This window comes from Miscanthus floridulus, chromosome 14 (assembly GCF_019320115.1).
Source record: "Miscanthus floridulus cultivar M001 chromosome 14, ASM1932011v1, whole genome shotgun sequence".
NCBI lineage: Eukaryota > Viridiplantae > Streptophyta > Magnoliopsida > Poales > Poaceae > Miscanthus > Miscanthus floridulus.
Genome location: NC_089593.1, coordinates 21,685,336 through 21,707,875, shown reverse-complemented (window position 1 = coordinate 21,707,875; position 22,540 = coordinate 21,685,336). Strand labels below are relative to the sequence as shown.

General features: G+C 47.0%; 2 protein-coding genes across 2 annotated transcripts; both read left to right on the top strand.

Moving 5' to 3' along the window:
* The first annotated feature begins 11,728 nt into the window (after positions 1-11,728).
* Positions 11,729-14,469, top strand: LOC136503170 (uncharacterized). Its single transcript, XM_066498331.1, has 4 exons — positions 11,729-12,560; positions 12,837-13,622; positions 13,778-13,809; positions 13,927-14,469. The coding sequence occupies exons 1-4, from the start codon at positions 11,729-11,731 to the stop codon at positions 14,467-14,469; spliced, it is 2,193 nt and encodes a 730-aa protein (XP_066354428.1).
* Positions 14,470-16,614: 2,145 nt separating this feature from the next.
* LOC136502575 (protein PARALOG OF AIPP2-like) lies at positions 16,615-20,808 on the top strand. The gene is made up of 5 exons (XM_066497830.1): positions 16,615-16,737; positions 17,637-18,838; positions 18,924-19,136; positions 19,220-19,344; positions 19,927-20,808. Exons 2-5 carry the CDS (start codon positions 17,925-17,927, stop codon positions 20,478-20,480), a joined length of 1,806 nt encoding a protein of 601 aa, XP_066353927.1. The 5' UTR covers positions 16,615-16,737; positions 17,637-17,924; the 3' UTR covers positions 20,481-20,808.
* The last annotated feature ends 1,732 nt before the right edge of the window (positions 20,809-22,540 follow it).

Genomic DNA, 22,540 nt, shown 5'->3' with positions numbered 1-22,540 from the left:
TAAAGTCCATGGAGATGTCTTCCCAAATTTGTTCTGGAATTGGGAGTGGTTGAAGAAGTCCAGCTGGATGGAGGTGCTTTGTTTTATTTCGTTAACAGACTGTGCAGTCACTAACGAATTGCTGAACTGTCTGTTTGGCTTTGGGAGTGTGAAAAGTTTGACGGAATTGATGCAATGTTTTTTCAGATCCCTCATTGTAGCATTATGGATGGCGTGCAGTACTTCTTGTAAGATAGGTGAAGATGAGGGAATGTGTACCCGTCGTTGTAGAGGATGAGACCATCTTCAAATGTCCAAGCTGGTGAGAGTTGCCCTGTCCTGATAGACTGACTCATTAGGAAGGCTAGCATTTGGAAAGGATCCATCAGGATCATGATTTTAGGATAGTGATTAACCATAGCCTAGTTGCCTTGTATTGTATTGTGACTGTGGCTATATATATCCAGCACCCCCCACATTGGGTGTGTGGTGTGATTCCTATACTTTTCTACATGGTATCACGAGTCCGGGCCTAGGTCCACTTGCCCACCCCCCTCCCGCTGCTGCGCCACCACCCTGGTCGCGCCCTTCTCTCCCTCTCCCACCCCGGCACTGGTCCTTCTTGCCAAGCCACCACCATGACTGCCCCTCCCCTTTCCAGACGACTCCTCTGCTGCCCTCACCGACTCCTCATCCTCAACCTCGGTACCGGCTGTCTTCTCCATTCCCCCCTATGCCACCATCTCAGTCAAATCCCATGTGCAGATCACCCTCGAGTTGAAGCGCCCTAACTTCACTCGCTGGTCGTCCTTCTTCCTCCCTCTGCGGCAAATTCGGCCTTCTCCTACACATCGATGGCACGCAGGAGGCACGCCCTACCGACGCGGCCTGGGCTGCTGTTGACTCCTATGTCCGCAATTGGCTCCTCAGCACCGTCGGGGACGACGTCCTCGATCTCGCCGAGGCCCCGGATCAGATCGCCCGTTAGCTGTGGACGGCAATCTCCGACATCTACCAGGCGAACAAGGCCTCTCGCCGTCTTCCTGAGTCACGAATTCCATTCGATGACTCAGGGTGACCTCTCCATCGACGCCTACTGCTAGAAGATGAAGACCACGACCGACGCCCTGCGCGACGTCGGCCACACCATCATCGAATCGTAGCTCGTCCTCAACCTGCTGCGCGGCCTCAACCCCCGTTTTTCTAGCACCGCCGACAACATCGCTGATTCCAATCTGCTGCCCAACTTCACCACCGCCCGCGAAAAGCTCGTCCTCAAGGAGCTTTGCCTTGCCAACAAGGGCTAGGTCACCTCCCAGACCGCCCTCCTCGCAGGAACTCCTTCCTGCGGCACTGCCTGCCATGCGTCCATGGCAGTCAAGGCGCTTCTGGCCACGGCGGCCGGTCGGGCACAGCGGCGGTGGCGGCTATCGCAATCGGCGGAAGGGTCGTGGTGGTTCGTCCTAGGGAGGTAGCCGCGGCACTCACCAGCCAGCCGGCCCCTGGTTCTGCTTCTCCCCCTGGGGCGGCCAACAAGCAGTGGGGCGTCTACCAGCAGCAGTGGCGCCCCCACAGCGGTCGTGGCGTCCTAGGCACCCTCCGCAGGCCCACACTGCCTTCGCCCCAACACAGTACTCCGACGGCGCCCCTCCTCAGCCGGGCACTGGTCCTAGAAATCTGGAATCAGACCAGTCTTGTTGCTGCCCTGAACCAGCTGTCCCTCTAGGGTTCAAACCCCTGGGTCCTCGACACGGGCGTGTCTACACATATGTCGCCCTCGGATGGTATACTCCTCTCCCACCTCCCTCACTCCGATTCCTTCATTACTGTTGGTAATGGCAGTAACATTCCTATTTCCTGTCATGGCACTTCTACCTTGTCGGCAACCAACACTACCTTCCCCTTAACAATGTCCTTGTTGCTCCTGCTCTAGTGCGCAATCTTCTTTCTGTCCATCAATTCACTCGTGACAATTCATGTTCCATTGAATTTGACGCTCTGGGTTTTTCTGTCAGGACCTGCAGACGGGACCTGTGATTCTTCGCTGCAATAGTGGCGGGGATCTCTACACCATCACCCCCACGCCACCGCCCACCTACAGCCTCGCCACCTCGGCCACGCTCTGGCATCATCGTCTTGGTCACCCGGGTCCTTCCGCCTTCGCCACCCTACAGAACATGTCTGTCATCTCATGTAATAAGCAGCCGCGGTCTTTATGTCATGCCTGTCAACTTGGCAAACACCCGGCTCCCATTCAGTAGCTCTACATCTGTCACTACCTCTATCTTTGAGTTACTTCACTGTGATGTATGGACATCCCTTGTTTTCAGCACTTCGGGGTTCAGATATTATCTTGTAATGCTTGATGATCTTTCTCATTTTGTTGGACTTTTCCATTACGCCACAAATATGAAGTTCATCGCCATCTTGTTGAGTTCATGGCTTTTGCTCGTACGCAGTTCAGCGTCACCCCAAAGCATTTCAGGCTAATAATGGCACCGAGTTCCTCAACCGGGCCACTACTGGCTTCCTCTCCAGCCACGGCATCAGCTTGCGCCTCTCCTGCCCTACACCTCCTAACAAAATGGCAAAGCCGAACGCATACTTCGCACTATCAACAACCCCATCCGCACTTTGCTGCTCCACGCCTCCATGCCACCAATACTGGGCTGAAGCCTTGGCCGCTGCCACATATCTGCTCAACCGGCGCCCATCTGCTTCTGTACAGCATGCCATCCCCTACCAACTCCTTCATCAGCAGCTCCCGGATTACTCCTCCCTTCGTATGTTCGGTTGCCTCTGCTACCCAAATCTCAATGCCACGACATCCCACAAACTCTCCCCTCGATCGACCCTGTGCGTGTTCCTCGGCTACCCTTCTTCCCACAAAGGGTACCACTACCTGGACATGGCCACTCGGCATGTCATAGTGTCACGCTATTGAGACTGTGTTCCCCTTTGCTGCAGCTCCGTCGGCGGCCTTCGTGCCGTCATCACTTGACTTCTTGATGCAGGGACTTTCTCCACCAGCGGACACTTCGCCTCCTACTGCTGTTGAACGCTCGTCTGCGCCTCTTCCCAGCAGCAAGGCTGTGTGCTGGATTACCAGGACTCAGCTATCATCTACGCCGGCCCGGTGCAGCTTCTGGGTGGGTCCCCGTCTTCAGCACACCCTACTCCACATCCGGGCGGGACTGGTCGCTTTGGGGCCACCTATCAGCGGCGTCCACGACCCCCGGCGCTTCCCGCGCCTCCCACGGCGCTCCTACAGCTCACCCGACGCCCCCTAAGGCGCCCATGGCGCCCCCTGCCGCGCCCCCAGTGCCCCCGACGACACCCCCGGCGCCCCTGCAGCGTCCTCAGCACCGCCTGCTGCGCCTCCACCACCTTCGTGCCCGGTGACATGGCTACAGACCGACAGCTGGCGTCTGGTCGACCGCTACGGCTTCTCCGCCACGATGGCCTCCCCGATTCCGGCCAACTATCGCAGCGCCCTTTTCGACCCCAACTGGCGGGCTGCGATGTCGGTGGAATACGATGCTCTCCTCACCAACGGCACCTGGCGCCTTGTACCTTGCCCCCCGGCGCCAATATTATCATTGGCAAGTGCTGTTTCAACACAAGTTCCACTCTGACGGTACTCTGCTGCTCGGCACAAAGGCACGCTTGGTCGTTCGCGGCTTCTCCCCTCCCAGCAGGCTGGTGTCGACTACGACGAGACCTTTAGCCTAGTTGTCAAACCGGTGACGATCCGTACCGTCCTCAGTATCGCCGCCTCATGCTTTTGGCCCATTCATCAGCTGGACATGAAGAACGCCTTCCTCCATGGGCATCTCGAGGAGACGGTCTACTGCCAGCAGCCGTCTGGCTTCGTTGACCCGGCCACCCCTGACTACGTCTGCTTGCTGCATAAGTCCCTGTACGGACTCAAGCAGGCACCTCGGGCTTGGAACCAGCGATTCGCCACTACATCCCACCACCATCGGCTTTGCTGCCTCCAAGTCTGACGCCTCCCTCTTTGTGTACAAGAGGGCGCCCGCATCGCCTACCTGCTCCTCTACGTCGACGACATCATCCCACGGCGTCTCCTGAGCTGCTCCAGCACTTCATGGCGCGCCTCACTCGGAGTTCGCCATGACGGATCTCTGCGACCTCCATCACTTCCTCGGATCGCTGTGACAGGGATCACTTCGGTCTATTCCTGTCCCAGCGCCAGTACGCGTCGACCTCCTCCAGCGGGCTGGCATGTCCGAGTGCTACTACCCCACTGCCACGCCGGACGATGCACGGACCAAGCTTCCGCCACCACGGTGCCCCGGTGGCTGACCCCTCCGAGTACCAGAGCCTCGCCGCGCCCTTCAGTACCTCACACTGACGCGGCTGACTTTGCCTTTGCTGTTCAGGCAGGTCTGCTTGTTCATGCATGACCCGCGTGAGCCGCATATGGCGCTGATCAAGCGTATCCTACGCTATGTGAAGGGCACGCTCTCCACCGGCCTCCACCCTGGGCACCGGCCCAGTCGACCAAATCACCATACCCCTACCCAATGCTGACTGGGCAAGCTGCCCGGACACCCGCCGCTCCACTCTGGCTTTTGCGTCTTCCTCGTGACAATATGGTTGGTCATCCAAACGCCAGACCACGCTCTCCCGCTCCAGCGCGGAGGCCGAATACCGGGCTATTGCACATGTCGTCGCCGAATGTTGCTGGGTGCAGCAACTCCTTCAGGAACTTCACATCTTGGTTCCCTTGGCTACAGTGGTCTACTGCGACACACGTTAGCGCCATCTACATGACTGCTAATCCTGTCCACCACTGTTGCATCAAGCATATCGAGATCGACATCCACTTCGTTCGCGAGAAGGTGTCCTTGGGGCAGATTCGCGTCCTCCACGTTCCTTCGGCTCACCAATTCGCGGATATCATGACCAAGGGTCTTCCTGTGCAGCTGTTCACAGACTTTTGGTCCAGCCTCTGCGTCCGTGATCCTCCTACCGCTTCGACTGCGGGCGGGTATTAGGAAATAACTCATTAGGAAGGCTAGCATTAGGAAAGGATCCATCAGGATCATGTATTTTAGGATAGTGATTAACCATAGCCTCGTCATTATTTGCAATCTCAGCCTTGAGGTGGTCGAAAATTGGGAATGTAATTCCTGAGAGAGCCAGCAATGAAGGTTCTATAGTATCTCGCCGGGATAAGGCGTCGGCCACTATATTTTGTTTGCCTGGTTTATATTCAACTGTGAAGTCATATCCTAGTAGTTTACTGACCCATTGATGTTGTGGGATTGTTGAAAGGCGCTGGTCCAGGATGTATTTGAGGCTGTAGTGGTCGGACTGGATTAGAAAGGTGCGCCCCCAGAGATAGGGCTGCCAGTGCTTGACTGCCGTGACCAGACCAATTAATTCCCTTTCGTAAGCAGCTAGTTTGGCATGTCGTGGAGCAATCATGCGGCTGAAGAAAGCTATTGGGCCTGCTCCCTGATGCAAGACAGCGCCAAAACCTGTAGAAGAAGCATCACATTCTACTAAGAATGGTTTGTTGAAGTCCGGTAACTGTAAAACTGGTGCTGTGGATAGGACTTGCTTCAGTTGCTGAATTGATGTCAGTGCTAGTTCTGTCTAGCGGAAGTTATCCTTTTTTCAGGAGGTCTGTGAGAGGCTTGGCTATGGCACCATAATTTTTTATGAATTTCCTGTAGTAACCAGCAAGGCCGAGAAACCCTTTCAATTGCTTAACTGTCACAGGTTGAGGCCAAGAGGTGATGGCCTTGATTTTTTCTGGATCCACTGCAACCCCTTGATCTGATATAATATGTCCCAGATAGCCCACTGTAGTTTGTCCAAAAGAGCATTTCAATTTTTTGAGGAAGACTGAATTAAGTTGTAGGAGAGCTAGTACTTGCCGAATGTGCGGCAGATGTTCTTCCCAGGCTTTGCTGTAGATCAATATGTCGTTGAAGAACACCAAAACAAAGTTCCGAAGGTATCGGCCAAGTATATCATTCATAAGAGCTTGGAAAGTAGAGGGAGCATTGCACAGACCGAATGGCACGACCAAGAATTCAAAATGACCGTGGTGAGTTCGGAATGCCGTTTTTTCAATGTCGTCTGGATGCATGCGTACCTGATGATATCCCGATCGCAAATCCAGTTTGGTGAAGTATTTGGCTCCTTCCAATTCGTCGAGGAGTTCATCAATAACTGGGATGGGGAATTTATCTTTTAGTGTGTTGTCATTGAGAGCTCGGTAGTCAACACAGAAGCGCCATGACCCATCCTGTTTTTTGACAAGCAGTACTGGAGATGAGAATGGGGAAGTGCTGTATCTGATGATTCCCTGAGTCAGCATACTGTGGTATTGTTTTTCCAATTCGTCTTTCTGGATCTGTGGGTAGCGATAGGGTCGAACAACTGTTGGTTTATTTGGATCCTTGAGATGAATCCGGTGGTCATATCGCCTCTTAGGTGGTAATCCCTGAGGATCCATATGATGCGGCGCCCGTTGCTGCAGGGGCGGTTTGCTCAAGCTGGTCCATATGATGCGGCGCCCGTTGCGCCAGAATTTCATTGTGAGGTTATTGAAGTCCCAGATAATTGGTCCAAGCGAGCTTAACCAATTGACACCGAGTACAAAGTCATATCCGCCGAGTTTAATGTTGTAGCAATCAATTATAAATGATTCTGTATCAATTTGTACTGCCAGGTCATTATATATACCCACATTAGAAATTTGGTCTCCATTTGCCACTGCCACTTTGAGGGAATTTGGGGCAGAGACGCGCTGGAGATTGAGGTCGACTGCTGTGTCTGAGTCTATGAAATTGTGGGTAGAGCCGGAGTCCAACAGTGCTAGGAAGTCGCGGCCGTTGATGGAAAGCTGTACCTGCATTGTCTGGCTCGTGGTGATTCCCGTAACTGCACTCAGTGAAATTTGGATGTCCTGCTCATCCTGTTGGTGCTGGTCGGACTTCTGTAGGGTGCTGGAAGTCTGAAATTTGCGAGCTAGTGCAATTGCTGTTTCCAAGTCGGGGGGTCGTTGAAGTTGGATGTCTATTTCCAATGTCGATGCTAATCCTGCGGTGTATAGCATTACTTGTTGAGCAATTGAGAGGCCTGTTACCTTGGTTAACGTCAGGAGGAACTGATTTGTATAATTGTCCAGTGCTCCTATCTGACAGGTGTTGGTGAGGTCCCCTAGATGATTGTGGTGGAGTGGTGGCCCGAAGCGTTCAATTGCTTCAGAAAATTGGGGCCAACTTGGGTGGCCAATTTCCTGCTCCCATCTGATGAACTAGGTGAGGGCGTCCCCATGTAGATGGAATGCCGCTAGGTGCATCTGTTCTTCCTCTGTGGTATTTTGGGCGACACAAAATTTGTTGCATTTGTACAGCCACTGGGACGGCTCCTCTGTCCCATTATATTCAGGGAACGACAATTTGTGGGAATTTAGCGGTCGTCGGATCTGGTGGTGTTTGCCCTTCTGCATATCCTTGTTGTTCTGTTGATCGGTCGGTATCTCCAGGGAAATTGGCTCAACCGGCATGATTGGCTCTGGGGGAGGGAGCTTGATGTGTTCTATGGAGGGGGTTGGGAGTACTGCTCGTTTGGATGGTGGCGCGTACTTCTGTTCTTCCTCCTGGTTGGTGGTAAATTTTTTTTCGAACATCTTTGCCCAACGATCGGTGACGTCGCGAATGTCCTCCATGGAGTTGTTCACAACATGGCTCCGATACCAGTTGTCAGGGACGGGATCGGCTAGGGCCGATCAGCAGGCTGGGCGGCCGGTTAGGGCAGCCGTGTGGCTGCCTAGCGGCGGTGGCGGTTGGCTAGGCGGCAGGCTGGCCGGCAGCGGCTGGCCAGGGTGGCGCAGCTAGCGGCTGGAGCTAGCTGTGCGGCAGAGGGGAGCGGCGCAGGAGAGCAGGGAGGAGCTGCGGTGGCAGATAGAGAGAGGAGAAGAGGCGGTGGCAGATAGAGAAGAGAGGGAGAGGAGATAGAAGGGATTAACCCTAAACTTGCTTGCCTTCTCATTGTCTCCCTGATATATATAAGGGGGGTTACAATTGCTAACGGGCTTGGCCCAAGAGCCTTGATCTAATAACAGCTGGGCCTATTGCCCCTCACTACTTTAACTAGCCTGTTGCCTTGTTCCGTTGCCTTCTCCTAGTATAGGTCTTGCCGACCATGACGCAGTCACGCTCTTGTCCAAAGAATATTGTTTGGCTTCAAGTCACAGTGTGAGTTGCACATTGGTTATGAAGACAATCCAAAGCAGATGCTACATCCAAAGGCTATATTGATTCTTTGACTTAAAGTTGTAGTGCCTCTTTGACTACGATAGTGGGCCATTGGATGTAGCCACAAATCCACTTTACCACTTGGCATGTATCGGAATACCAAGGGCCTAGGGCCTTGAAGGTTGCCACTGTATAATCCCTCAAAGAGTATAAAAGGAAGTTTTTTTAAAAAAAAAAATTGTATAAAGTAATTTTTTTATTAGGCTTCACATTCTAAACCAAAGTTCCTATCTGCCGCATATATTTTAAGTTTATAAATTTTGATGGCAACTTGATCTTCCAGAAGATCTAGATTACCCTTATAAATACTTCAAATAACAGTGAGCCAATCAAGTTAGAAGAAGAAAACCTGTCTGTTGCAGTTACAACGTCTCTATATGTTATCTTTTCATGCGCTTACCTAAGCACGCGGATATCCTGTTGCATCTTAATTACAATTCTTTGTTTTTTCAATTTGCATACACGAGGGCTATATCTGCATAACCAAGATGATAATGGCTAACCTCTCTTCCTGTTTATGCATGGGTCAAAAGTGCTGACCAATCTGTATATGCTTTTACACTCACATGGATTCCACATAACTGTATGAATGATCTTATCGTTCCTGAACATATGCGTTAGATATTATCACTTACCAATCCTATTGAACACATAAAATGTGGAGGTCACCTAGGCGATCATTCAGCTAGCAAGTTTCTACTTCATCTAATGGTCAGTGATGTGTGATTCAGCTAGGCGACCATTCAGCTAGCACATATGCGTTAGAAAAGTTACATGCTGTTGGTGTGCCATCATGACCCATTATTAGAATTAATTTCTCAGCAGGGATTATTAAGGTTATGTTGTCGCATGAGATGGTGGATGTCTTAGCGTCCATCGCCCACCATGGTGGCCTTAAAAAGGAGGGATCCCTGCTGAGAAATTAATTCTAATTATGGGTCATGATGGCACACCAACAGCATGTAACTTTTTTAGTTGTTTCTATTGCTCGAATTGCAATATTCTACCTCCAGGAATCTAATTTCATCAACATACTGTTCCTGCAGCTCCAATTGTAATATAGCATCATCATTGCAGGGATAAGTTGTGTATCTTTTTTTGAAGTGGCAGGAGCTCTGCGGGATAAGTTTAGCAGCAAAATCATCCAGAATGTATCAATGATTGCTGGAAGTTGACACCTTCCTGGCTTATGAAGCCTGCAATCCGGTATGGTAGATCCAACAATTTCAGTATCAAGCTGTCCATGTCATTGCATTGCAATTGACCACTAGTAAGTAATCATGTACTGTTTACTTTGTTGTTTGCTGTTGGATTCATAGGCCAAGTATATTCACCTCGGCACTTTAAAGTTTCCCATTATGGCACAGTGGATTTGATTTCAAGTAGTACCAGTCTACCACTATCAAATGTGATGGGTTTTGTTAAATAATCCAGATCTACTTGGTTTCTTTCTTGAAAGCGAGATCTATTTGGTTGGGACAGACTGGAAACAATCAAAGGAACAATTTTTTTCCCTTCAGGTCGGTCCTAATCAACTCACAATTACATCCATCATACACAGAAAAGGATTGTAATTAATTGTAGTAATGAAATGGTAATCTCTAAACTGGAAGCTCACTTTTCACCCCAAAACATTTATGTTTGAAATGGAATTATTGATTGCATGGATTTCATCTGTCACATGCCCCATTCCTAGTCGATCTTTTGGAAATTCCATGGAGCATGAAAGGCCTAGCTTCATCAGAGGAATGATGCAGCTATTCATGATTAGGACTGCTTGATTTTTATTTTCAGCTATCTCGTGCATTATGTTAGGATCCAAGATCTCCTCAATCCTATCTGGAAATGCTGAGTTCACAAAGTTATGAAGGTTCGTGCCATTCCTGAATGCCTCATCAATAGGTTGCTTCCCCATGAACATTTCCAAGAGAAGCACTCCAAAGCTGTAAACGTCTCCCTCAGTAGAGATCTCACTACCCATGCCATACACTGCAGATTAATTTAACATTTGAACATGAGTAATTTTCATTTCCACAGTAAGAGTTCACTAGTTCAGTACTATCTTCAAAGATGAATAAAACCATAACAACTTGCATCACCTGGTGCAATATATCCAATTGATCCTTTAAGTCCGGACAAGCTGGTAGAACTATTAGTTGCACAAGAGGGATCATTGCACAAAAATCTTGCGAGCCCAAAGTCACTGACATGAGCAATCATGTCATGGTCCAATAGAACATTCTGTGGCTTCAAGTCACATTGCACCAATGGACACACACATTGATTATAAAGATAATCAAGAGCAAATGCTACATGCTGGGCAATGCTTATTCTTTGAGCCAAAGTTAAAACTTTGATCAATGTTTTTTAAGGCGTCACTTTGGCGTCGCCTAATCGGCAAGGCACTACAGGCAGGACGACTTGGCGGACGACTCGCCTCAGATTGGTATGGCGTCCGCCTTACTACCATGGCATCCGGAAGTTGTCTATTTGGCGTCCGATTCGCGCCTAATCATGCGTGGCGGGCACCATACAGGGGTCCGTTTCTGGGCGGTGGGAAATGGCGGAAGAAAGGGTGGGGAAAAGAGTGGGCACGCAGGAGAAATAGAGCATGGAGAGAGGAGTGCGCGGGAGAAGCAGACCTACCAGCGAGCGGGAGAGCAGGGGAAGAACCGGAAGCCACACCTCGCCCGCGTGGACATGTTCTCCCGTGCCACCGGGAGAAGTCGCTGCCGCCGAGCCGCGAGGACCAGCCTCCCACGGGGCCGCGACAGGTGCTCTGGCCCTCTGCCCGTCTGCCGAGCCACCTCCTCTGGTCCGCTGCTGCTCGCCCACACGGACGCCTTCTCCCGCGCCACCGGGAGAAGTCGCTGCCGCCGAGCAGCGAGGACCAGCCTCCCGCGGGGCCGCGGCAGGTGCTCTGGTCCTCTGCTCGTCTGCTGAGCCGCCTCCTCTAGTCCGCTGCTGCTCGCCCGCGCGGACGCGTTCTCCCACGCCGCCGGGAGAAGTCGCTGCCACCGAGCCGCGAGGACCAGCCTCCCGTGGGGCTACAGCAGGTGCTCTGGTCCTCTGCCCGTCTACTGAGCCACCTCCTCTGGTCTTTCACCGAGCCTCCTCCTCTGGTCCGCCGCTGCTCTGGTTCTCCGCCTCCTCTGGTCCGCCGAGCCGCCTCCTCTGCTCAGCAGGTACTGATTGATTCCTCTGCTCGTATTTTTCTACTTGCTTGTGGCCTCTTCTTTCGAGCCGGACCGGACAGCAGCATGCTTTATATTTGTTTTGCTCGGTGCTTTGCTCACTTTTACTTTGTGTCTGGAATCTAGATGGCAATTTGTTTTTTATATACCAACCTGTCTAGTTGTCAATTATTTAGTGTTTAGTGAACTAATGCTCAGTGCTCAGTGTTAATTAATAATTACTTTGCTTGTTGTGTTTCACAGGAGTCCATCTAAATGGCAACACAAGACACTGTAAGTCCACAAAGTGTAGGCTCAGGTACTGCTGAATATGATCCAAGGACAGATCCAAAAAGGAAGGCCAGGTCTGGTGATCCTGGGTGGAAGTATGGCTTCTTGCCAGAAATTAGCAACAGAGATTTGGTTGAGTGTATCCTCCGTGAAACTCAAGTAAAGTCTGGAATCAAGAGATTGAAGGAGCATCTTGTAGGTGGATATGGAGATGCTCTCAAATGTGAGAAGACAACAACAACAATTGCTACTGAAATGGAAGCAGCACTAGTTCAGGGAAGAAGAAGGAGAGCGCTAAACCTAGATGATGATGATGATGGTGTTCAAGTGGTGGAGGTTCAAAACAATGCTAATGCTACCTCTCAGTCATCTGGTACAACTGTGCAACATCCAAGTTTAGGGACAGCATCCAAAAGGAAGCAATCTGCTCTCAAATTTGCAAATCTACCACCTAGACCAAAAGAGAAAGAGAAGAAGTCAGTGATTACCATGCTTCGGAAAAAACCTGAAGAAGTGGTTGAGGTAAGGCATTCTAAGAATAGACCTGCACAAAGCAATGTGGAGGGAAGGATCAGGACCAAGGAAGAAAGAGATGAAGTCAATATGCATGTGGCCAATTTCTTCTATGAGTGTAGAATACCACTCAATGCTATCAACTCAAGGAGCCTTGAGATTATGTGTGAGGCCATTGGGCAGTATGGACCTAGATATAGACCTCCTAGATACCATGAGGCGAGGGTGCCATTGCTTGGAAAGGTTATGGAACAGGTCAACAAAATAAAGGAGAAGCATGAGGCTGCTTGGAAGCAATATGGCTGTACACTAATGTCAGATGGGTGGACAGATAGGCGGGGCCGTCACCTCATTAATTTCCTAGTCAATAGTCTAGAGGGGACTTTCTTCTTGGAGTCTGTTGATGCATCCAGTGAAGTACATGATGCTCCAATGTTGGCAGATTTACTATAGCAGAGAATTGATCTCATTGGAAGAGACAAGGTTGCTCAAGTGGTCACTGACAACGGTGCTAATTATAAGGCAGCTTGCAAGCTTCTTATGGAAAGAATTTCAACACTGTTCTGGACCCCTTGTGCAGCACACTATTTGGACCTCATGCTAGAGGACATTGGCAAAATGAAGGAGTTTAGCAAGCCTATTGCACGTGCAAGACAAGTTACTACCTTTATTTATAGGCACGGGAGGCTTCTTGATGCAATGAGGGAGAAGACAGGAGGTAGAGATCTTGTTAGACCAGGAGTAACTCGTTTTGCTACTGCTTTCCTCACTTTGCGTAGCCTACACACTCATAAGGATGCTCTGAAATTCCTATTTGTAAGTGATGACTGGACTAAGTCCAAATTGGCAAGAACAAAAGAAGGAAAGAAAGTGCATGACACCATCCTTTCAACCGAATTTTGGAACTCAGTTGAGGACTGCCTGAGAGCATCACAGCCCCTTATTGTTTTGTTGAGGATAGTTGATGGGGATGAGAGGCCAGCAATGCCAGAGGTTCAGTTTTGTATGGAATATGCAAAGAAAAAGATTAAAGAAAATTTCCCTACTAGGGGAAAGGCAGACTTGCTTAAGCGTATCTTGACAATCATTGACAAGCGTTGGGAAGATCAAATGGACCAACCATTATATGGGGCAGCACTATATTTGAACCCAAACAAGTATTTTGACCTGAAAACAGATGATGTTATGGCTGGTAAGCTAAGGTCTGCATTTACTGAGGTTCTTTCAAAAATGGTGCCTGACCAAGATCTTCAAAACAAGATTGATGACCAAGCTTTGGAATATGAGGACTTAAGGGGTAGCTTCAGCAACAAAATTGCAATCAACAACATCAAAATCAAGTCTCCTAGTAAGCTATTCACTGACTGTACAATCTGATTTTTTAGTCTTTCCTAATTTCTAACATGAAAATGTTTATTTGGTCACTTGATCTAGTTGAATGGTGGCGTTCATATGGTGGCAAAGCCATAGAGCTTCAAAGATTTGCAAAACATGTTGTTGGGCTTTGTGCTTCGGCTTCAGGTTGTGAGTGTTGTTGGAGCACATTTGAGTCAGTAAGTAATCTGTCAATTACATAAGTACTCAATTATCCCAGTTCAAGGAATAAATAAAATCTACTATCTATTAATGCTTGCTGAATATTTCTTTTGTTTGCATTTTTACCATTGCAGATTCATACTAAGAAAAGAAACAGGTTAGAGCATAAAAGGCTTAATGATTTGGTCTATGTTCAGTACAACCGAAAGATGGCAGTGAGGTTTCAAAAGCGACATGAGAAAGGAGCAGGCAGCTTTGATCCTTTGTGTCTGGAAGACTTTGATTGGAACAATGAATGGGTTGATGTGGATGCGGAACCAATCCATAATGGTCGTGGACTTGAAATTACATGGGATCAAGTTGATGAGGCTGTTGGTGCATCCCAAATGTATCGTGGTTGTAATTTCCCTAGGGCAGCCCGCGGCGATGCAACTAATATTGATAGAACTTATACTCGTAGGCGGTCTGCAGCAGCTACTGCCCCAATTAGGAGGACTTATGAACCACAGGAGGATGAAGACATGGAAGATGATAACTCTGATGAAGAATATCTGGTTGATGATGTAGAAGTTGATGACTGTGGTGAAATTGCACCTATTGTTGTTGACAAAAGTGATCAAGCTGCTGGTGGTGGTGGCAATTCAGATCCTTTTGTGATGGAGGATGACTTCTATTGACTTACTGATGCTTGAGAGTTGTGAGAGTATTTGTGCTAGACTATTTATGCACTAGTATTGTAGTATTGTGGAATGTGCTCACTGAGCACTCCAGTTATCTTGTTTAGTGGACTATTGTTGAACTACTTGTGTAATGGTTTTATTTGTGGCAGTGTGCTTATCTACTCGTTAATCTTTACCTGTCCCTCAACTAATTTCTTTTTTTGCTGGTGCCATATTCCCTATGAAATACCTAGGTACTAACCTGAATTGTCTCTCCATTGCAGTGTATTGTTGGATGCACACTTGGGGCTGCGGGCTGCACAGGAGAGGACAACACCAAGGTATGACATGCTTCCAGTTCTCTAGTCTATACTATTGTTGGATGGCCGTAAGGCGTCGCCTCGCCTTACGCCTTACTCGCTTTAGCGTAAGGCGGTAGTTGGTCGCCTCGCCTCGCTTTACCGCCTTAAAAACATTGGCTGCATTCTTGTTTGGTGGTTAGACTCCTGAGAGCAGCCGTTTGTGGCTTTCTGTTTGCTGAACCCTTTCCTGGGTTGAATATTGATATGAAGTGACTAAAGAACTAGGACACTGCTTGGGCAGTTAAAGGACTTACTTTTAGAGATGCTTCATGTTTTCTCTTGTTCCTGAGAACAAACACTTGTTTTCTGTACCTGATACATAGACTGATAGATACCTAAATGCAGGCAAAACTGTTAAGAATTCTCCTCTTATTAAACTGGCGGTTTGGGGGCTTTAAGTGAGAAAGAACTAGGAAAAGAAACCACATCCACTGTGCCCATCAATTTTAAACATCTACTGTGCCCATCAATTCGGAGAGAGTGTACAGTTCTGAATCCCACCCATTTTAGAATTCCTCGTATATTTTTCTGTTTTACCATGCCATTACTAAGCCACGTGGTTCTCCCTGCACAGGCGGCTCCCTTTATCTCCCTTTATTTTTAATCTCTTGCTTCGTGTCAAGTGACTTGAAGGTTATTTTTCCACACATTCTTTGAGGTAACATTAGTTTATGCAATGCATTGTTGTATTAGCAAAACATTGAACTTGTGCTCACTTTCAATGCTATGAAAACAGCATTGACAAAGCACAATTAGCTAAGTACTTCAAATTTGATAGAATTAATTTTGGATTTAATAGTGGGCCGTAGTGTTAGCACGGGCAATATACTTATTATCTGTCCATGCACATCTATCAACTTCAATGAGGATGGAACTCTTGGAAGACATTTTGAAGAGCTGTGCAAACGAATGTTTTGACAGCTTCCCCTGAAGATCTATATGCCTTCTTATGCAAAAGTGTTTCCCGGATTGTACATGCTCTACAATTATGTAATTATGTAAAAGTTGAACTATGGAAAAAAAATCATTGGTTTTTTTTTCATGTGCATGCCAAGATAAAGCCATAACGCTTAGCACATGTATTATACTAGTAGGAATAGGAGATGATGCAGTGCTTTGTATAATTGTTGTCCTACTAGTGTTACGCCTCTGTGTTTCGTATATAGTTTGGTCTACAGTCTATACGTAGAAGATCCTGACCTCGTATGAAAGGAAATGGTATATGAGCTGAATCTAACAAGTAGTGCAAACGATGAAAAGGTGAGCACGTGGGCTGGGCAGGATGGGTAATGGAGGATTTGGTGGCCCAAGAGGAGATATGATACTACATCAGTTGACCGTGCCCGGCGGTGCTGATCATGACTCTCCTCGGCTTTGGGCCCACCATGGCAATCAGCGCTTGAGCGTCACGTAAGAGAAAAAAAAGGATTTGCTCAAAAAAAAACGTAAGAGAAAAAGGAAAGGGGTGCGAAAGAAAGAAGAAAGTAAAGAAAAAGGAAAAAAGAAAGGAATATACAACGTCGGCGGATGGAATCCCGCACCGAATCGGCTCAGAATCCACACAGCAAAAAAATCCTCGATCGTCGTCGGTCGGTTTCCGTGATATCCGCGCTCCGTTTCCAAATTCCAATTCCAATACCGCCTCGACTCTCCGTATGCCGCACGAATCGGCAGCTGCGGTCCAGGTACCCAAACCGCCTTCAAGCGCCTATATAATTAAGTCCAGGGCCTGGCCGGACGCCTGCGCTTTTGTTCTGATCTTCTCCCTGCTCTCTCCACGCCTAATATGATTTCGCCGCCGGCAGCCGCAGCCGCAGTAGCTTTGTTGAGAGGAGAGTCGGCAGCCGGGGGTATTTCGTTTTCAGGCGTTCGTGCATCTTCTATCTATCAACTACGCGAATAGAGAAGACCGCAGGGCTTTGAGGTATGCGTGCACACCCGTTAGTCTAGTGCTAATTTCCGTTCGTTGTTTTGAGTTGGATCTTCTATGTTTTTTTTTTCACATGTACTGTTTGCATATGTAAGATGGAATTTATTTATTTCTCACAGACATGATGCCTAAGTTGTATACTTAGGTATTTAGAGCACTCAAAAGGATTCATGTTTGAATCTATATTTACGTTGGCCGTTGATCTATATAATAGATGGGCTCAGTGTTAGAAACTTGTCAAACAAGTAGGATGAATTGTTTTTCTTTACCTTTGCTTAATTTCGTGAGACATGTGCGAGAAAACGGTTGATAAATTTTGTGAGACTCATCCAAACATAGCAACTCTAAGGAACAAAGAGAAGAATATGTACCAATGTAATGTTCTAGGCTTACCCATTCTTACTAGATTACTAGATGAAAATCAACAGGTAAAAGATTTACCAAAGTATCATGAGTCCACATTGGTTCTTAGTGCTTAAGCTAAACAGTACTCCCTCTGTCCAAAAAAAAAGTGATGTTCTGTGATTTAAATTTGTCCCAGAAAAAATGATGTTCTGAATTTTAGACTACGTTGTTGGCCCACAGATCCAGCGCCAAATTACTAATTGAGATGTGCTAGTGTTTGGTGCCTGCCTCGGATATCTGCATGCTTACATGCAGCGCGTCTTAATTAGGAAGTACTCCACGTGACATCTTTTTTTAAGGGAATTATGTGTGACATACTAATGATATTATGGACATTTTTCTTCTCCACTGATCTGTCTGAAAAATCCCAGAACACCTACTTCTTTTTGAGACGGAGGGAAGTATATGTTAAATTGGTTAGCCTTGCAATTTTGTTATAATTAAATATAGCGCTATAGTCATAGCTTTGTTTTCTATGTTGGTAACAGGGATGCCAAGCCAAACACAATCTTTCGGCCCAAAAAAACGGGTGGCAACTGGACCAAGGAATAAGAATAAAATTATGGAGATGTCTCAAATGCAGTATTTGAAAACTCGAACGAATATGTGCCCTGTTGCGAATAAAGCCAATCATAAAGTGAACGTTCGGTTCACAACCGGACAAACAATTTCCTTCGAAGAATACCAACATTCATCAGCCAAGCGCAAAAATAGTGAACCATTCATCAGTTGCAAAGGGTGCTAGCAAGTCAAATCATCTTTCTACAGCAAAGGGTATGAAGCAGCCTACTGCCTCAAGCTTCGAAAAACGCTCGATTTCTGTAGAGAAACGAAATGCTCTCTCAAGGTCAACGGTTGATGGAAAAGCCAGATTGAAGGAAACACATGCCTTAAAAAGGAAACGAGAGGCGAATGATGCTTCACAGCCAACTCAGTTGAAGGCTATGCCAGGGTTGCTTCCAAACACAACCGATAGATTGGGTCATTATAGTGAGTCGTCGTCTCGGTTAAAGAAGCGAGAAAGTTCTGATAAAGACATCACTTGTGCAAAATATAGCACTACAAAATTGGAGTTGTCTAAGGACAGCTGCATGACTGAAGGTAACGACAGACAAGATGAAATTGTGATGGACAGTGACAAAGAAAATGTGAAATTTGGTGAATACCACAAGGAGGGAGACACTACGAAGGCAAAACATACTCTGGATTCTACATTGTCTGACATCCATTGCAATTCAGGGAGCACCTCTTCATATCCATTCAGTAGAGACCTTCCCAAATTTCAAAGGGACAACCATTCTATGAACTTGACTTTTGAAAATGCTAAGAAAAGAGAGCTTATAGAAAGAAACATGGGTCAATTTGCTAATTTCAATGGAAAAAACGCTAATTCCATGTCCAAGAAGAGGAAGGAACCAATGTTTGTAGAAAATCCTAAGGCACTCGATGATGATAGTATTGTTGGAGTACAGGTGGATAGTATGAGTTGTAAGCAGATGAAGAAACTCAAACAATCTAGAGTAACAAGGAAAGATGAAGCAGAAGATGGCGGTGGTGATCTTAATCATGTGGGTTTGGAGGATGACACTACTACTATTTTAAAGAATGATCACGCTAAAGTCTCAGTGTCATCATGTGTTGAACAACAATGCTATAGTTGTTCAAAACCCATTGACAAACCTACTTGGAGGTATAATAGATGTTGTATTTTAAAATCTTTAAAGTATTCTTGTATTGTGCTTATGTTCTAATGTCTTCATTATTTATGTCAACAGTGGTATCTTTAAGACAGACGATAAGGAATATGTATCATTGGATGGACATTTGTCGACCAAATCATGTGAGAAAGCATGGAGTTTGTCCAAACAATTTCTTAAAGTGGTTGAAGTGAAAAAGCTTTCGAGGTTGGAGGTGTGGCCGAAGGCATGGGAGGTACCAAAACCGACTGCCGATGACATTGGCATCTATTTCTTTTCTCATGAAATGAGGTGTGTTTCTTAACCTTTTCATAACTTTTCACCACTACCATCCATGAGAATTAAAATGCCTAATTCTCTCTTTCCATCCCTAGGCAAGACGAAGGCTTGGACCTACTAGTTAGAGAAGTCATGCAAAATGATTTAGCTTTGCGGGCTATTATTGGTGAAGCCGAGATGTTGATATTCCCTTCTATTCTACTGTCCAACCCTCACCAGAGTATGTGTTCTCTTTTTGAATGTTCTCTTCCCTTACTAATTGCTTTTATGGTCAATTGACGTTAAGCCCATAGTCACAAAAATCCCGGGTCGATAGGGTTGAGGAACATGATATGCTTACTTGAGAGGGTTTTTTTACAAGGCATACACCAAAATGACCCCACGTCCTAGGTAGAGGGTCGTTGCCTTTGACCCTGTTTTATGTGATGTGACTAGGGATGAAAACGGATCGGATACGGACGGATATCACCGATATTACATTTGTTTTCATATTTTTATCCGGATTCGGATTCGAATACGAATAGTGTCAACTATGTCGGATAGGATATGATTGGATATCGACATCATAAATATGCGATTTGAGTATTCGGATACGGATATGGTATCGGATGTTGGATATCCGGACTCGGATACGGACATATCTCAACCCCTCTAAACGGATTCGGTTTCGAATACGGTCGGAAAATATCCGTACCGTTTTCATCCCGTAGATGTGACTATGGGCAAGCCTAGTTGGTGGTTATGCATGATACCTTGTTCCATTCTTTCGTTCATTGACACACCGGTTTCTCTTATTTTGCAGCATTTCAGGGAAAACACTACCTATGGGGAGTATTCAAGCGTAGGGAAAACAATGGTGTTCTGGTTGAAGAACCACTTAGTGTTGTGGGGAGTTGTGAGATGGAAAAGCAGCAAAATGTTGTCTCAGACCAGCCTAATCATATGCTACCAGGTGAAGAACCAAATCAAGAAATGATTCAAATGGTGAGCGTCATACCTTTGGAAAGACATATGTTGCCTCCTAATAAAAGTACTCAAGAAGTTGAAGCTAGCCGTCTCAAAGGGCCAACCAACAAGGGCTTTGATCCTAAAGCTCCTAGTGAAGAAGGGGGACAGGCAGAAGGTACTCCTATTGCTACTGATGCCGCTGCATTTCCAGCAAGCCATGGACAGATTAACCCTATTATGGGACATACCCCAGGCAGGCTGATGGGTTTTGTTGTCCGAAAAACTCCAAAACTTGATCGAATTATCCGAGATATAGAACAGGAAGGTGCATTGGTATTTGCTATGCAAGGGGAGATGGTTGGTGCTGGATCTTGGGCAACCAGCAAGGGTACTGCCACGCAAAAGTAGAGGCCAAGGCATGAGGTGCTCTCTAGAAACATCTAGGTAGCGAACGTTCCTTGTCAGCATCAACAAAAAGCTGCCAAGCATGTCCTGGTATGAGATTATACCGGATTTGGGCTATTCACTGGTTCAGTGGTGGGTCAGCTGCATATGGAGGTTGAGCAGGAAATGGACTTGGATTACAGTAGCTTTTGCACGCTTTGTACTGCTGCATATGTATCTTCAAATGAAACTTGCGGTTGGTTCAGATCGACTCCCTACTAGTAATTCATCTTACTGTAGTGTAGTTTCGGTTTGGTTGTTTCGACCAAACATCAATTGTGTGTGTGCATTTCACCAGTTTTTATATCTTCTCGCCTCTTTAATCTTTTACTTATATATATACTCTTCTGCCTTATATTCCCTAATAGTATAGATGGACGCTAATAATTGAGTTCCGTGTTTATGAGTTGGCTAATCAAGCAACGTAAACTCCTGGCAGGCTGATGGGTTTTGCTGTACAAAAAACTCCAAAACTGATCGAATTATCCGAGAGATAGAACAGGAAGGTGCATTGGTATTTGCTATGCAAGGGGAGATGGTTGGTGCTGGATCTTGGGCAGCCAGCAAGGGTACTGCCACGCAAAAGTAGAGGCCAAGGCATGAGGTGCTCTCTACACTACTGGAAACAGTGGCCTTGCCGTGTGCCACAGGCACTCGGTAAAGGCTTTGTCGAGTGTAACACTCGGCAAACAGCACACGGCATCTACAGTGACGGCAAACGTTTATTTACCGAGTGTTTTCTATCGGGCACTCGGTAAATACTTTGTCCGAGAGCTGAAACCGATGCTCGACGAAAAAAAGTAACATGACGGCACGGAGACGGTCACGATGTGTTTGCCGAGTGTCCCGGACTTGACACTCGGCAAACCTAACTTCTTTGCCGAGTGTCAAATCCCGAGCACTCGGCAAACCTGCCTTCTTGGCCTAGAACGTACAAATATTGGCTTCTTTGTCGAGTGTCACAGCGCAGACACTCGGCAAAGAAGCCATTTTAGTCCCAGAATGCACAGAAATTTCTCACGTGCTCACTTTGCCAAGTGTTTTTACCCTAGCACTCGGCAAAAGGCCTCTTTGCCGAGTGTAACACTCGGCAAAGCGACCATATATTTCCTGTTTTTATTGTTCGGTCACGTATAACGTACCCCACTCAAATAAACATTACAGGCATCACACATAGTTCACAATAAGCATCACATGTAGTTCATATAGATATATCGACAACACATAAATGCAAATAAACTTCAGAATCACTAGTAGGTTCATTCACAACCACAAATAGTCACAAGTAGTCACAGGTAATCCACAAGTAGTCACTTAGGCCACGGGTTTCACTGCGACCATGCTGGGTCATGAGGCTCATTCGATGCCGCTGATTGATTCTGCACAAAGAAGAAGAGATTGCATGTGTGAGACAAGATTGAACAACACGTATGGTCTCTCTGCTGCCTAACTAGTATAACCCTTGCAACTATAAGCAATATCTTGTCAGTTGCATTGTGCTCTAGTATGATTGCTTAAGTACTAGTTGGTAACAAACATATAGCATTAGTCACTAAGTTTCTAGTGTCTGAGTATCTTTGTAAGATTGATTCTGCATAAATTAGAAACGGTGATTATAAGGTTGTAAAGTGACTCATAGTGCCTGAAACAGTATTTGGAGCAGGTTGAGGAGGAGGGACTGGCATCGGTGGCGGAGGTTGACCGATTGCAGCGTAAACACCCCTCATATATTCAAAAATCTGCAGCCGCTCTGCCTCCATCCTCTGCCGCTCTGCCACTGCCCTCTGTCGCTCTGCCTCCATCTTCGCCTCTAGCTCCTCCTGGTGCCTCGTTTCTTGTTCTAGCTGAGCCTACAATATTTCATCCCAATGTTACAATGCAATGCAAAAGTATGTAAAAATCAATGAACGATGAATAAAACAGAAATAACCTAGAGTGCGTTCATCTAGAACCGTGTAGAGTCCGGCCGTGGGCGTATCGCCGGGCTAAAACTCGTGCTCTGTGCTCGAATCTGGGAGAGAGTG